The sequence below is a fragment of the Seriola lalandi genome, unplaced genomic scaffold, assembly GCF_002814215.2.
Source record: "Seriola lalandi dorsalis isolate HSWRI2012SDOR001 ecotype SW California unplaced genomic scaffold, Sedor1 jcf7180002054735, whole genome shotgun sequence".
Classification (NCBI taxonomy): domain Eukaryota; kingdom Metazoa; phylum Chordata; class Actinopteri; order Carangiformes; family Carangidae; genus Seriola; species Seriola lalandi.
Window position 1 is genome coordinate 123491 of NW_019525288.1, and position 14931 is coordinate 138421.

Consider the following 14931-nt stretch of genomic DNA (forward strand, 5'->3'; position numbering starts at 1 on the left):
GACGCTAACTTGGGTAAACTAATTGATAGCATTAAGCTAACTTAAGCTACACTTTTAATGTAATCTTATTAGACAAGTAACATTAGACAGGGAGGAGTTGTTAAACAAAGTGGAGGAGAGCAGAGCAGCGGGAGAGCTGGGTGAAGGTGCAGGGGAGAGAGATGAGCCTGGGTGCAAACTTTGCCACTGACTCTACCCCCACTGCTGAAAAAAATCCTAGAGGAATCACTGGACTGGGCTAATATTCAGACTATACTAACACGGCCTATAAACAAAAGGAACATACATAAGAGATGAACTGATACCACTCAAATGTAAAATGAATCAAAAAAACCTGAACTAACCTTTTACTGTATAAGACACATGCATGACAAGTGTCACAGGGACAATATGAGGCATTACAATGCACACAGACACTTGTAAGTCAAAATGAACATCTTTAAATTGTTAGACCATTTAAATTGTGCTCCCTGATCTTTAGTAGCAATCGAAGTTATGCATATATTAAATAATGACTCAACTAAAACTAACCCCACAACAGATATAGAAACAATAATTGCACTATTGTTTGTCGACACAACAATAGCATACTTAAGACTACTTTTTCAAATATGAACAGTATTGGTGCTGCACTCAGTTTTATGAAAACTTATGTACACAAATTTCCATTTTGAATACATACTGTAGATGATTCTGTACTTATTATTGTTATATTTCTTTTGCAGATGAAAACAGTGGAAATGGCGTCAATTCACTATCTGAAAGAGGGACACTGCCTGGACATAAAGAAGTAAGTTTGGCTGCATCTCTGGGCGTTTCAACATATAGGCTACATCAGTTGACTAACTTAGCATAACGACGGGAAACAGGTGGAAAGATATAGCCTGGCTCTGTGTGAAGGGAAAAAAAGTTAACACATCATATTGTTTGTTTTTATTGGTTGGTCGAATACATTGGTAAAATTGGTTGCTGGTTTCATATGTACTTTACCGACATAAGAGTTGTGTTGAAGAATGGCATATTTCCCAAAATGTTCAGCCATTCCTTTAATTGTTATATTGTTAAGTAATAATTTTTATTTTGATTTGATCTGTTACAATCCAAAATCAACTGCCTTACATAAGATTTTCAACAATAGTTAAGGTGCCTGTGTAATATTTCCAAAGCCTTTGTTCTTTTCCTTTATAGCCACCAGATGGTTTATGTCATTGTTTATGTTTGTGTGATTTTGGTCGACTTATTCACTGATCTTTTGTTGACTCAAACTCACTGCTGAGTCACAAGACCTCTGTGTCTCAAAGAGCTCCCCTCATTCCTCTAACAGTGAGAAAGAAATAAACTGTCGCTGCTCAAACACGAGCCTGTTGTCAGTCCGCCGGGTTTTCAGTGATACAATGAGGCCATCAAGCAGATGGTTTATCCATCTTAATTCATAACACTGATTATATTATGTTTCTGTGATGTATGACTTCAGGATTTGGTGTAGCAATGGAACAGATTCCATTCAGCGCTAATCTATCTCATTAAGTCAGAACATGATTAAATAACTGTAACAAGCGAGTGTTCATGTCTCTGATACAAAAAATCACTTAGTGCAGTGTGAGCTGGGTGGGGTTCAATAACTGCGTACTCCATGTTGTTATTAAGCTTTTATAATATGGCTGAATACACAGCAGACAGACGCACAAAAATCAACAAACTGGAACCAGTTATTGTCTGCCTGTTGATGTGTCTTTCTGTAAACAATGACATCAAAAATCCAACTGGAAAAAGAGTAGACCCTTTTTTAAAATCAGGTTTAAGTGAAGCATTTATTGATATGGATAACTACGTGAACTATACGTTTTAAGAATACATTGTATTTCAGTAAAGTTCTGTCAATAAAAAATAATTCAGATTAAGTTCAAATTAAAGAGACTAAACTACGGTGGCCCAGCTGGGTCAACACAATGCAAAAGCCACAACACAAGTGCAAAAACCACAATGTCAGTGAGCTCTATAGTATTGGTCTTGGTTGCTGGGGGACTATTATTGCTGGTGGACGGACAAGTAAATGTGTTTTTTTTGGTTTGACAAAAGTTCAGTCTCATAAAATCCAAAATGACAAGCATAGACTGAAGCAGTATAGCAGTATCTTAAATTCCAGATTGGTTAAAGATTACGAGATTCATACTGATGTACTGATCCGCATTATTGTATATTACATTCTGTAGATCACTTCCATGATTTGATCATTTCCCGCAGAGTGCTGTTTCAAGTGGTAAAGATAACAGTTCATGTCTTAGATGCAAAGAGGGGAAGTTTCTTATACAGAATGGCCTTAGATGTCGGTCATGTCAATAAAAAAGCATTTACACATTAATGGGAAAAAATTATGGGAAAGTCTCAGAGTTAAGAAAATAATTGAAATACTAAACTTGATATAGAACATGTACATGTTTCTCCTCCACCATCAACTATTTTTATATAATGACAGCCTGTGATTGTGGTGTCCAACAGTTTTATGGGGTTTTTCTGCAGTCATCATGGCCTCCCTCTAAACTTTTCTTGACATTCTCTTGAAAAACTTTTCATTACTATCCCATGTACAGTGTTTGTCTAAACCCTGGAGTCAGCGGTTTTCAGTAAACCTAACTTACATGTATAATTCTGGGACACAGTGCGCTTCCCTCTGTATCTTATACTGTACTGTATATCTGTCATTGTTGAAGTCTGAGCCTGTTATGTTTGTCATCAAGATCTTGACAGTTTCATTTCTCAGTATTTGTTTTACAAGTTTCTGTTTGCTTTTGCTTCCCATACTCTGTGAGAGAACGAAATGTGTCATTTGATGTCTGCTGTTTGTCCTTCAGACAGACAAGCTACAACCAAACAAAGACACCGTGTTCTTCAGGGACGGAGTACGAAGAGTAGACTTTGTTTTGTCTTATGTAGATGACAAAGATGGAGAAAAGAAACAGGTAAGTGTAAAAGAAAAGTCATATGTTGCTTGACTACTCAGTATTTCACAGTGCGGCAGACATTATTACACCATTTATATCCAGAACAGGAAAGGATACTACAAAGAGGAAGTGAGAACATATTTTCCATAGAAATATGACATTTGTGATCCGACATAATTGTTGAAAAGAACAGATTTTTAATTATTTCGTAATAATGAGACCAGCTGTTTACTGACAGACAAATGTTAAAGATAAAGGGTATTCATGAATACATGCAGTTTATGTCACGTGTGAAGTAAATGATGTGATTATCAGTCACATGACGGGAGGACTGTGGATGACTGGAGGAAGAAGGAGGTGTACTTTCACAAGTCACAACCAGTTAAATCACTTCTTCCTGTGCCTGTCTCTCACCATCACAGTCAGAATGTGAAAACAGTGATGAACCCAGAGTGAATTATCACCTGATTCTGCAGCTCTACTGGATTTTATGGAGAATTTATAATGAGCTTCAGCTCATTGTTAAACTGTCTGCACTGTAACTTTTCTGTTTTGATTCATTCTCATAGCTTTATTTTTGGTTGCAGCAGGCTGCTGTTTTCAACAACAACAAAAAAGAGATTTCACAGGTTCAAGTCAGCAGTAAACTGAGATTTCAGATATGTACTACTCATCATCATAAGAACTTCTGCTTGTAAGTCAGCACTGTAGTTTGACTGCCTGCCCTCTGGAAAAGGGCCACAGAACATCTGGACCAAAAATCCATTTAGCTTACTGTTTTAACACATACAACATGATTTATGTCCTATAAGCATTTATTAACTTCTCCACAGAGTTCAACTAGCTGTTGATCTAGAGGAAAAACTCAGGTTTCTCAACTTCTAATGAGCCATCAGCAAAAGTCAGTCATTATAAATGCTAATAAATCCCCCACCATTTCCCCCTTTCAAGCCCCTTTTTGGACCAGTCGCCATGGCCTCTCTTTGTAATAATTTTGTTGAGTTTGATATATCAAACAAACAGACAGACAGGATGAACTGCAGAATGCGTCATCTAACAAGAGACACGTTTTTTCATAGGAACAAAGTGCTTTTTTAAGCTTCTATAACGAGGATAGGTGAAGCAGAATACACACTAAGGCTGTGCAAGTCTGCGTGGCTCTCATGGCTGTGGTGTGTGTTTGTGTCCACAGGAAAGGAGGAGGGAGTTTGAAGCCAACCTTGAGAAAGCAGGACTGGAGCTGGAGACAGAGGACAAATCAGTAAGAAACTCAACCACAGGGTACCTGCACCACCTAGTGGATAGTTTATGGAGGCACATCATTTCCTACAGAAAAAGTCTTAAAGGGATGGCTCAGTATTAGACATGTTAAACTGCTATCCTTACTTAATTTAAGGCAATAGTGTAAATAGTTACAATCTATTTATGCTTGTATCAGGACTCCAAAGACCAGAAGACATATTTCTTGAAGATCCATGCTCCATGGGACGTACTGGCAACCTACGCTGATGTCTTAAAGATCAAAGTTCCCTTCAAGGAGAGTGATATCCCTCATGGTCAGGAGGTCCCACTGGAGTGGCTCTCGCATCCTTTCCGTCTGCCAGAACACATAATGCACCCACAACCTGACTATTTCACCTACCCCTTTGACAAGACCAAGACTGACTTCTTCCTCATCACTGACAAGGATACGTTCTTCCCACCATCCACAAGAAACAGGATTGTGAGTATGTCTTCTCTCAAATCAGAATTCACTTGTTACATTGCCAGTTTCTCTTGGGTCTCATAGTTTAGTATATACACTGGACACAAATATAAATACAACACTGTCTTTCCCTGAGTTGAAATAAATGATCTAAGATTTTTTCTATAAACACAAAAGATGCACATATACAGATATACCGTGATGAGATCCTGAGGCCCATTGCTATTGATCTGCCACCATCGCCTCACGGTGCAGCATCATGTACACAGTTCTTAGAAGCTTTAAACATCCCAGTTGTTGCATGGCCTAGGCAGTCACCAGACATGTCACCCACGGAGCATGTTTGGGATCTGCATGTACGACAGCATGTTCCAATTCCTGTCAATGTCCACCAACTTTGCACAGCTATCGAAGAGGGGCAGTCGAAAATTCCACGAGCCATAATCAACAACCTGATTAACTCTCTACAAAGGAGATGTGTTGCACTGCATGAGGCAAATGGTGGTCACACCAGATTCAGATTCATTTTCAGATCCAAAAACACACTTCTGTAGCCCAAGTCACACAGTTCAGAACCTAATAAATGTCTTTTTTCAAAATAAAACTGCACATTTGAATGTGGCCTTTTATTGTGACCTGCCGAAGGCACACCTGTTCAATAATCATGCTGTGTAATCAGCACACCTGCCAGGTGCACGGATGATCTTGGCAAAGGAGAAGTGCTCACTAACATGGATTTAAACACATTTGTGAAGAAAAATGTGTGTGCGTCTTAGATATTTCATTTCAGCTCATGAAAAATGGGAGCAAAAGCAATAGTGTTGCGTTTATATTTTTGTTCAGTGTATATGTGTATGAAAATGCTCTCACAAGTTAACAGTTGTTTTTACAGTGTTAGGAAATGCTTGTGTAACAATGAAGAAAAAAAAATGCATTTAGCTAAAAAGTTCAAATGAATCCAAATCCCTTAATCTCTGGTTAAATCCTTTCCTTGTTGCTAGGTGTTCTACATCCTGGCTCGTTGTCCGTACTACAAAGAGGGTCGGAAAGACAGAGACAAGACGGGAATCAAGCGATTACTCAGCAACGGGACCTACACGGCCGCCTTCCCACTTCATGATGTAAGCTCACATAGAATAAAAGAACATTAATATGTAAATGTCAAACAATAAAAGTAGATTCACTCAGGTAAACAGAAACTTTTAGATAGTACCACTTCAGCACTCCCAGACCTTTTATAACTACTGCATTACAGAGGGAGATCACTGTGTCCAGCTACTATTTTTTATCTGTAATTCCTTGCAGATCATGATTCAACATGCAGGATTTATGATATGAATCATAGAGTATAAACAATTGCAAAAGCCACAACATGAATGCAAAAGCCACAACAAAAATGTAGAAGCAATGACACGAATGCAAAAGCCACGACACAAATAAGTACAATTCCATATTAAGAACTCAGCAGTAATGCTTCCTGGATCACACACAACATTAAAATGCTGCACATATATATATATATATATATATATATATATATATATATTAACCCATGATGATGAAAACACATTGACACAGGCAGTTCTGTAGAATGAGTACATTTTACTCTCAATACTACCTGTATATAATGCTGATGTTCAGAGAGGGTTGATGCAATAGTTATATTTTAGGAAACACGCTCATTCACTCTCTTGCCAAGAACTTTCTCTTTGATTTCCTAACATCTTTTGCTCGATGTTGTTCCAATGGTTGTTTTCCTTTCAGTGTCGATACTGGAAAAGGGCAAGAAATGCTGAATGTGAGAGTGAGCGCTACAACTTGTACAAGCACTGGGCCAGTTTCCTCTGCTTTTACAAAGAGCAGCCTCTGAACCTCATCAGGTAAACGAACCGCATCTGAATGTAGTCAGACGCTTTTTACTTTTATCACTCATTCTGACTGAAATTGAATTTGAATCTGAGTTAGATACGACTTTAACACAATTCTTTTGCTGCAGGAAGTACTATGGAGAAAAGATTGGGATCTACTTTGCCTGGCTGGGCTTCTACACAGAGATGCTCTTCTTTGCAGCCGTCATGGGCCTTATATGTTTCACCTATGGAGTGCTCAGCTATGATGACAACATATCAAGGTTAGTACCACCAGAGGGCATCAGGGAGCTGAAAACTATATGGCCAAAAGAATGTAGACAAGCAAACACTACACTCATAGGTGTAATTCATGGGTATTCATATACTGCTATGACAGCTTCCACTATTCTGGGAACGCTTTCCCCAAGATTATAGAACTGTGGAAACCATTTCTTTATGGACCTGGCTGTGTGCACAGGGGCATCTTCATGTTGAAACAGGAAAGGGACAAACAGTTATAAATACAACATTGTGTAAAATCTCATTGTATGCTGTAAGATTAAAAGTTCCCTTAATTGGAAGTTAGCGTCACTGCAGGACTAGAAGACGGCCAGCTCAGAACCTGATTCTAGATGTACATCATCATATTTTAACATCGCATTTTGAACAAATACTGCTGTGTTTACCTTTGATTATATTTATTTATGTTAATTTGTGTTTATTCTCTTTTTAGCAAAGAAATATGTGATGCCTATATTGGAGGCAGCATTGTGATGTGTCCTCTTTGTGATAAAAAATGCCCTTTCTGGAAGCTCAACTCTACTTGTCTCTCGTCCTGGGTAAAACATTTCACTTCATATGTTACTTGGACATGATTCTGAAGCCAGGAGTAACACTTATTCTTTATATTACATAGGTGAAATTCACTAACGCAGATTTTTTATCTCTTACGATGATTGAAATGTTTTTGTCAACCACATTTAATCCTACAAATACAGTAAATACTGTAAATAGTATCCTCCTGAGAAGGCAGTATGTCACCGTTTTTATGCCCAGCATGTCACTTCCTCTACTTCTCTAAGGAACTCATCCTTTTTCATATTCCCTCTCCCAGCAATCCCATCTGTTTGATAATGAGGGGACGGTGTTCTTTGCCATATTTATGGGGATTTGGGGTAAGTGTCAGTCTGTGCTACTTGTACTTTGTTTAAGATCCATCATACCCCCTCCTAATGTAGGACAGACTTTCACAGTTAAAGCCTGTTCACACTGATGCATCAACCTTCACCCATACTGCTTCAGCCCAGAACAACTTGCCAGCACCATTATGTTGTTATGCTCAGGCAGTTGGATAGCTTGCCCAGCACAGTGCAGGACAAAGAATGCCTGAAAATTGGCATCATGCGCAGCAGTTAGCCAAGAAGTGACGGGAGTCGCGGCACAGCTGAAACACATTACACTTCAAAAAAAAAAAAACAACAAAAAAAAGTTGGTGCAAAAGCCACAACTTGATTAAAGTCATAAAAAAAATCTGTCCAAAACACACAAACACGCTTACACAAAGACTAATTTCTCATTGTACAACAAAATCTATGTTAGGTTTCATTTCCTCAAATCAATTTGACAGTAACTCTGTTCCTGGAGTTCTGGAAGCGGCGTCAGGCCCGGCTGGAGTACGAGTGGGACCTGGTGGATTTCGAAGAAGAGCAGCAACAGCTTCAGATCCGACCAGAGTTCGAGATCAGATGCACTAACAGGAGACTCAACAAGATCACTCAGGTGCTTTAGAACCAACGTTCGACCATGAGAATAAACATGACAAATATGCAATTTTAAAACAATAATTCTGAAGCAATAAAATAATAATAATAATAGTAATTAAATCTTTCAGGAAATGGAACCCTATCTCCCCATCACCAGCAAGTGTGCTCGCTTCTGCCTTTCTGCAGCCACGGTTATATTCTGGGTAACTGAATCTTCACCTCAGTACACACAATGCGCACGTGTGTGTGTCTTATGTACATTATACCTTTAGCAGATAATTTCTATGTCCAGTCACATACTGTCAACAAGCTTTCTATGTGTGTGTGCTCTCTGCAGATTTCTCTGATAGTGGCCTGTATCATCGGGGTCATAGCATACAGGCTGGCTGTGTATGCTGCCTTTGCGAGTATCATTAAAGACCCTATGAGAAAGATCCAGGTGGTGGGCAGATTCATCACCCCACAGTTAGCGACTTCTGTCACTGCTTCCTGCATCAACTTTGTCATCATCATGATCCTAAACTTCTTTTATGAGAGGGTTGCCATTTGGATCACTGATATGGGTAATGAGGTTTCACCTGACATTCCCAACAGGCTAACTAAGAGCTTAAACACCAATGACAGGAGTGTACAACAGAGTCGGGTTCATCATTATGTAACTTCATGCTCTACTATCGAATGTTGCTTGTAACATGAGATCATCTGCAAACCCTTTGCTTCACAGAAATCCCAAAGACACACCTGGAGTATGAGAACAGGTTGACCATGAAGATGTTTCTGTTCCAGTTTGTCAACTACTACTCCTCGTGCTTCTATGTGGCCTTCTTCAAAGGCAAATTTGTGGGTTTCCCTGGTGACTACTCTTACATGTTTGGCGAACTGAGCAAACTGAGAAATGAGGAGGTGAATTTTTTTCTACAAATAAAGGCAGCTTCATAATCGGAAAGGCTATAAAACAGGAAGTCAAATAAAATAAAAGTGTGTTATATAAAACTAGTAGCCTCTCGCTGTCCTAGTGCGACCCTGGTGGCTGTCTGATCGAGCTGACCACGCAACTGGTGATCGTCATGGCTGGGAAACAACTGTGGGGAAACATTCAGGAAGCCCTGCTGCCGTGAGTCCATCAAATCTTTGTCCTCCAAATAACTTTCAGATAACTCGTTCCATTAGATAAAGACATTGTGTGCAGAACATATGGAGCTTGTTGCCAGGACTTTATTTGATTTTCATTTTGAACTGTATGATTCAGCCAATGAAAACAGAGATCATTTCACTGTCATTGCTCTCCGGAAATTTCTTACTGGCTTTGTGCAAAGTCCAAAATCTGATTTTACCTCTATTTACTTATTCCCATATTGACATATAGTTCTTCTTCATGGGCTCGTTGATAGGTTGATGCGTAACTGGTGGAGTAGTAGAAAGGGGCGGCACAATCCTGAAAACCATTACAGCCGCTGGGAGCAGGACAACGTCCTGCTGAACTTCACCCAACTGGGCTTATTCTATGAATACTTGGAGATGGGTGAGATACAAAACTGGTCTGGCTGTATGATGTATGAAATTACAATTCACATATTTCTACAGACTTATCAGGGAATGTCAACTGATCACAGCCAGCTGTCTCATTATCCTGTTTTCCACTTTCTGCCTTTTCTTTTTCATCACTCACTCTCTCCAACTGTTCTCCCTGTCTGTCGTTTCAGTGATCCAATTTGGCTTCATCACTCTGTTTGTGGCCTCTTTCCCCTTGGCTCCCCTCCTCGCTCTGTTCAACAACATCCTGGAGATCAGGGTGGACGCCTGGAAGTTCACCACTCAGTTCAGACGACCGGTGGCATCCAAGGCCCGAAACATTGGAGCGTGGCAAGAGATCCTCAACGCAGTGGCCATTTTATCCGTTGTTACCAATGTGAGTTTTGTTCGTCGGTAAATGTAAAACACTATAGACATTGAGTGAGTTTTTTTTTTCTAAATCTATATTCATTTTTACATCTTCACTTACTATAAATGTTTGGCAGCAGCTTCAAACCAACTCCTGTTTTCAGAATTTTTACCTCATCATCAAACATTGTATCAACAGCCTTTTGTGTTTCCCTTCATTCCAGGCTTTTATCATGGCGTTCACCTCAGACATGATTCCCCGTATGGTCTACCTGTATGCCTACAGCAATAATTCCAGCATGGAGGGCTACGTCAACGACAGCCTGTCGATATACAAGATCTCACAAATCCACATTAGCAACATGCCGGAGGAACGCAACAACTGGCTTGACAATGTGACCGACACCTGCAGGTATTGGGGAAAGAGCTTGTTGTGCACCATTGCAGTTTACAGTGATATCTGAAGCTGAAACTAGAGAATAATGAAAATTGTGATTAATAATTGATCATCAACTTTGTTGGCAATTAATTCTTTGTTGGTTGACTAAACTGCTTAATTAACTAAACATTTCCATTCTAGTGTTTTGTATGTTTTGTATGCCAGGAGGATACATTTTGCCTGTGTTTGTAGTTAGTAGTGTTTGTATCTTGTCGTTGAGGTAAGCTTTGAAGTTCTGCGCCGTTGCATTTGCTACTGTGCACCACTGCTGTACCAGTACACTTTTATATGAATGTATACATTATTCCCTGTATGATGCCCATCCTGTTGCTGTTTTATACAGATACCGTGACTACCGTTACCCTCCAGGCCACCAGATGGAGTACACTCACACCATGCAGTTCTGGCACATCCTGGCAGCCAAAATGGCCTTCATTATTATCATGGAAGTAAGACAACACAGTTTCTTTCTACATCACACCCTAAGAATAAATGTTCAGAATTAATTTAGGAAATTGATTTAACTCTATATTGTGTGATTATCCCCTCAACCTGCAGCATGTGGTCTTTGTGGTGAAGTTCTTTGTGGCGTGGATGATCCCAGACATCCCGTCTGATGTGAAGGCGCGGATTAAGCGAGAACGCTACCTGATTCAAGAGTACCTACATAACTACGAGGTGGAGAAGCTAAAACTCCAGCTGAGTGCCAGTTTCATCACAGAGCCACAGTCAGAAATGTCCTTGATGACAGACAAGCATGAAGTGTTGTCTGAGTGCCTGTAGCCCCCTGCTTCACTCCTCCAACTAACCAAGCCAAAAATGGACATGTCTGGGAGTTTAATACCCTGTTGAGAACATGCATATGCAAGGGCTTTTGTCTTGGGGATAAAAACGCTATTATCTTTTCTTTTTAAATAGACTGTAACATCGAGATATACTAATTTTATCTGCATCGAGGCATGAGAAAAAGGAAAAAAAATCCAATGCAACATTTCATTTTGCTTACATACTTTAAAGCAGCTTCTTGGGTGGATGAAACTTTTCTGTGCCATAAAAAATGTTGGAAGGTTATAGGACAGAAAAAAAACAGCAAGGAGCAAAAATAGTGTAACTGCAGTTTGTATCATTCCCCATGTAATGCAATCAAACTCTCCATTAGTCATAACCGAATGTCTTTGTTTGTGTTGACAGAGTTAAAGTTTGTGGTGTTGAACATAATACATTAGATGTAATCACCCTTTAAAGAGCTGGAAAGGATATTATTCTAATGCGCTGCATGTGATTCTTTTACTGAGAATACAAGATGAAGGACTGAACTGAGCAGACAAGAATTTAGAGTATTTGTCAGTTGTGAATTTGTTTGAATGATAATTGTGGTCGGAAGTTCATATCATTTAACTATAAATGTAGAAAACACTCAAACTTACAAATGTTTAAATACAGCGGATAGGAAACACGTTTATATGTAAGAAAATTATAGGCGGTGCTTATTCCTCAGACAGTTTCTTTTTGAATCGTCTTTCAAATTGGTAGCTACATAATGTTTAGTTCCACTGATCTATAGCTGGGCTATAAGATTGTCAGTTTTGTTATTAGAGTGTGTTATATTTAGGGAAAACCCCTATTAAAAACTGTGCATTTGAAAACCAAGTACCTCCATTATACTGCAGCGTTTGGGGGGGGAGGGGGCTTCAACAGTATTGTGGTGAGACAGAAGCTGCAGGCTCATCATGTCTCATCTTACAAATGTATTTCCAACTTGCTACGGGACCAATTATAAGACTTCTACCAAAAGAACAGATTACATGAAGGAAATGTTGGAAGAGCTGTGAACGGATCTTATGTTTTAATACAATCATTTTGTGTGGATGAGTTCAGGTTGATCATGCGTCGGCTTTACTCCTCCTTGTGTTACACAGGGATAATAAATGGCCTATATATCTGTTCTCAGATATTTGTGTCTCCATATGCTGTAGGCACAAACAACTGTAACCTTGATTTCAGAGATACACAGAAAAGAGAAGAAGTTTTTAATACCCTGGTTGGAATACATGCGAGTGAGGATTTCAGTGAAAAAATAAATGACTTTTAGTACCCTGCTCATACTCTCTAGCTGGATACTAAATGTTGCTGTAGATATAAAGAATGTTATCTATTTAAAATGGGTTGTAGAGCCATTAATTTATTGATCCGTTTCTTTTATGTAGCCTGAAGCATTTGTATTTAGAGTTACTTCATAATCCTCTTTTTCATCAATTTAGTGGCAACACCCAATTTCCTATTTTCTGCTATTCACCACCTCATTTAAAGACCATCAAGTAGTGCTAGTTATTCAAGTAGCCTACATTTTATGCTATAAATTACTACTTTATCAAGGGACCAGACAAATAAAAATCCTACACATTCTGTGGGAGACAGAGATCTGATTATATTTCTTCATAGTAGATAAGTGATTTATCAGATACTGTAAGACTTTTTTTTTTAATCTGCTTTAGCTTAACATGCATGTGGATTTTATTGAGACGTCTTTGTGGTTTACACTGTAACTGATGAAGTTGTGACTCCAGCTAACAGCAAATTACATTTGACAGTCAAGTCAGTAAAAGCCTGACTTACTCCAGTCTCAGGATTAAACATCTCCCAATGTTTGTTGAGCATCACTTGCTGACACGATATGCAGATGTGGGCAAGGGTGTGTGCATGATCCTGCAAGATGCAAAATGTATTTCCCAGCAAACAAATGCCTTAAACGTCTGTGTTTACTTGTTTTTGTATGATTTTGTAATGACAGTTTCCTATCTGAATTCAAAACCTGTTTCATATCATTAGTTTTTGCAAAGTAGCTGTTTTGTCTGGTTGGATGTGCAGAAATTGCTGTTATGTGATGCTGTTACATACATACACTCACTGTAGCCCATTGTACAGAAATGTAGTAAATAACATTCACAATAAATGAAGAAACAACTAGTTTGAGTTTGAGTTTCACTTGCACAAAACCCAAGAGCACAAAAACAAACAGATGTGACAGTTAAAGGCTTGTACTTTACATGCACCTTCCCCCAACTTAAAGGTCACCTCCAGACATGTTTCAAGACATTACAAAAATTCCAAGGGTCTTTTCTACAAAAAAAGTTCAATAAACTACTACTAATTCGTAAAAACACAGTATATGAATATGCAAACGTTGTCACAAAAGTTATACTGGTGGAGACAAGATGTCTTCTACACTGAAAAGGCCATTCTCATTACTTCCAAAACCACACTGGCTTCCAAATTAGTTGTCATGTTGCATATTCCCTCTGGTACATATCATCTTAAACTCACACTTCATGTACAGTATATTCAGAAAGTTTTTCAGACCCCTTCAATTTTTCCCCCCATTTTGTTCTGTCGCAGCCGTATGCTAAAAAAAAAACATATTTTTCACTTATCAATTTACACTCATATATCTGCCCCATACTGACTGAGATGTCTTTGAGATGTTTCTTCACCTTGATTGGAGCACACCTGTGGTAAATTCAGCTGATTGGACATGATTCATAAATCACACACCTGTCTATATAAAGTCTCACTGATGGCAATCCATATCAGAGCAAAAACCAAGCCATGAGGCAGAAGGATCTGCCTGCAGAGCTCAGAAACAGGATTGTGTCAAGGCACAGGTCAGTGGAAGGCTCCATAATTCTTCAATGGAAGAAGGCCTTGGTAAGAGAGGTGACCAAGAGCCTGATAGTCACTCTGGGCTCTGGAGATCCTGTGTGGAGATGGGGGAAAAAACTTTTTCCAGACATGACGCTTAGAATTGAAGCCAAACAGTTCAATCTCGGTTTCATCAGATCAGAGAATCTTGTTTCTCCCAGTCTGAGAGTACTTTAGAAGCTTTATCTGCCATAAAGCCCAGATCGGTGGAGTGCTGCAGTGATGGTTGTCCCTATGGAAGCTTCTCCCATCTCCACACATGATCTCTGGAGCTCAGTCAGAGTGACCATCAGGTTTTTGGTCATCAGTCCTGGTTGTTCCAAACTTTCAGGAGCTAAATTTCAAGTGTCATGGCAAAGGGTATATTACTTATAATACTACTTATACTTTAATACATATGTCAATATGATATTTCAGTTTCTCCTTTTTAATAAATTTGCAAACATTTCTTAAATTGTTTTTGCTTTGCCATTGTAAGGTATTGAGTTCAGATTGATGAGGAAAAGGGTTTTAGCATAAGGCAACAACATATGTAACAAATTGTGAAAAACTCAAGCAGTCTGAAGACTTTTCTGAATGCACTTGTAACCGCAGAGAAACTTTACTGCTTCAGCAGGTGGATGTGAAAACACTAAGGAAATGGACGCTTTGT

The 14931-nt window shown here is 39.0% G+C and overlaps 1 protein-coding gene across 2 annotated transcripts in view; it reads left to right on the forward strand.

Annotated features, from left to right (window-relative positions):
* The window catches only part of ano5b (anoctamin 5b), a 24575-nt gene extending 11028 nt beyond the window's left edge, over positions 1–13547 (forward strand). For both annotated transcript variants that reach the window (XM_087178775.1, XM_023424357.2), the window contains 19 exons: positions 726–790; positions 2853–2960; positions 4135–4203; positions 4381–4665; positions 5649–5768; positions 6412–6527; positions 6644–6778; positions 7231–7336; positions 7612–7672; positions 8125–8276; positions 8389–8463; positions 8598–8823; positions 8985–9163; positions 9277–9374; positions 9652–9782; positions 9964–10169; positions 10366–10553; positions 10924–11029; positions 11139–13547. In XM_087178775.1, the coding sequence (XP_087034901.1) occupies positions 726–790; positions 2853–2960; positions 4135–4203; positions 4381–4665; positions 5649–5768; positions 6412–6527; positions 6644–6778; positions 7231–7336; positions 7612–7672; positions 8125–8276; positions 8389–8463; positions 8598–8823; positions 8985–9163; positions 9277–9374; positions 9652–9782; positions 9964–10169; positions 10366–10553; positions 10924–11029; positions 11139–11363 (2651 nt within the window). In that variant the 3' untranslated portion in view covers positions 11364–13547. The remainder of the gene's footprint in view (positions 1–725; positions 791–2852; positions 2961–4134; positions 4204–4380; positions 4666–5648; positions 5769–6411; positions 6528–6643; positions 6779–7230; positions 7337–7611; positions 7673–8124; positions 8277–8388; positions 8464–8597; positions 8824–8984; positions 9164–9276; positions 9375–9651; positions 9783–9963; positions 10170–10365; positions 10554–10923; positions 11030–11138) is intronic.
* The last annotated feature ends 1384 nt before the right edge of the window (positions 13548–14931 follow it).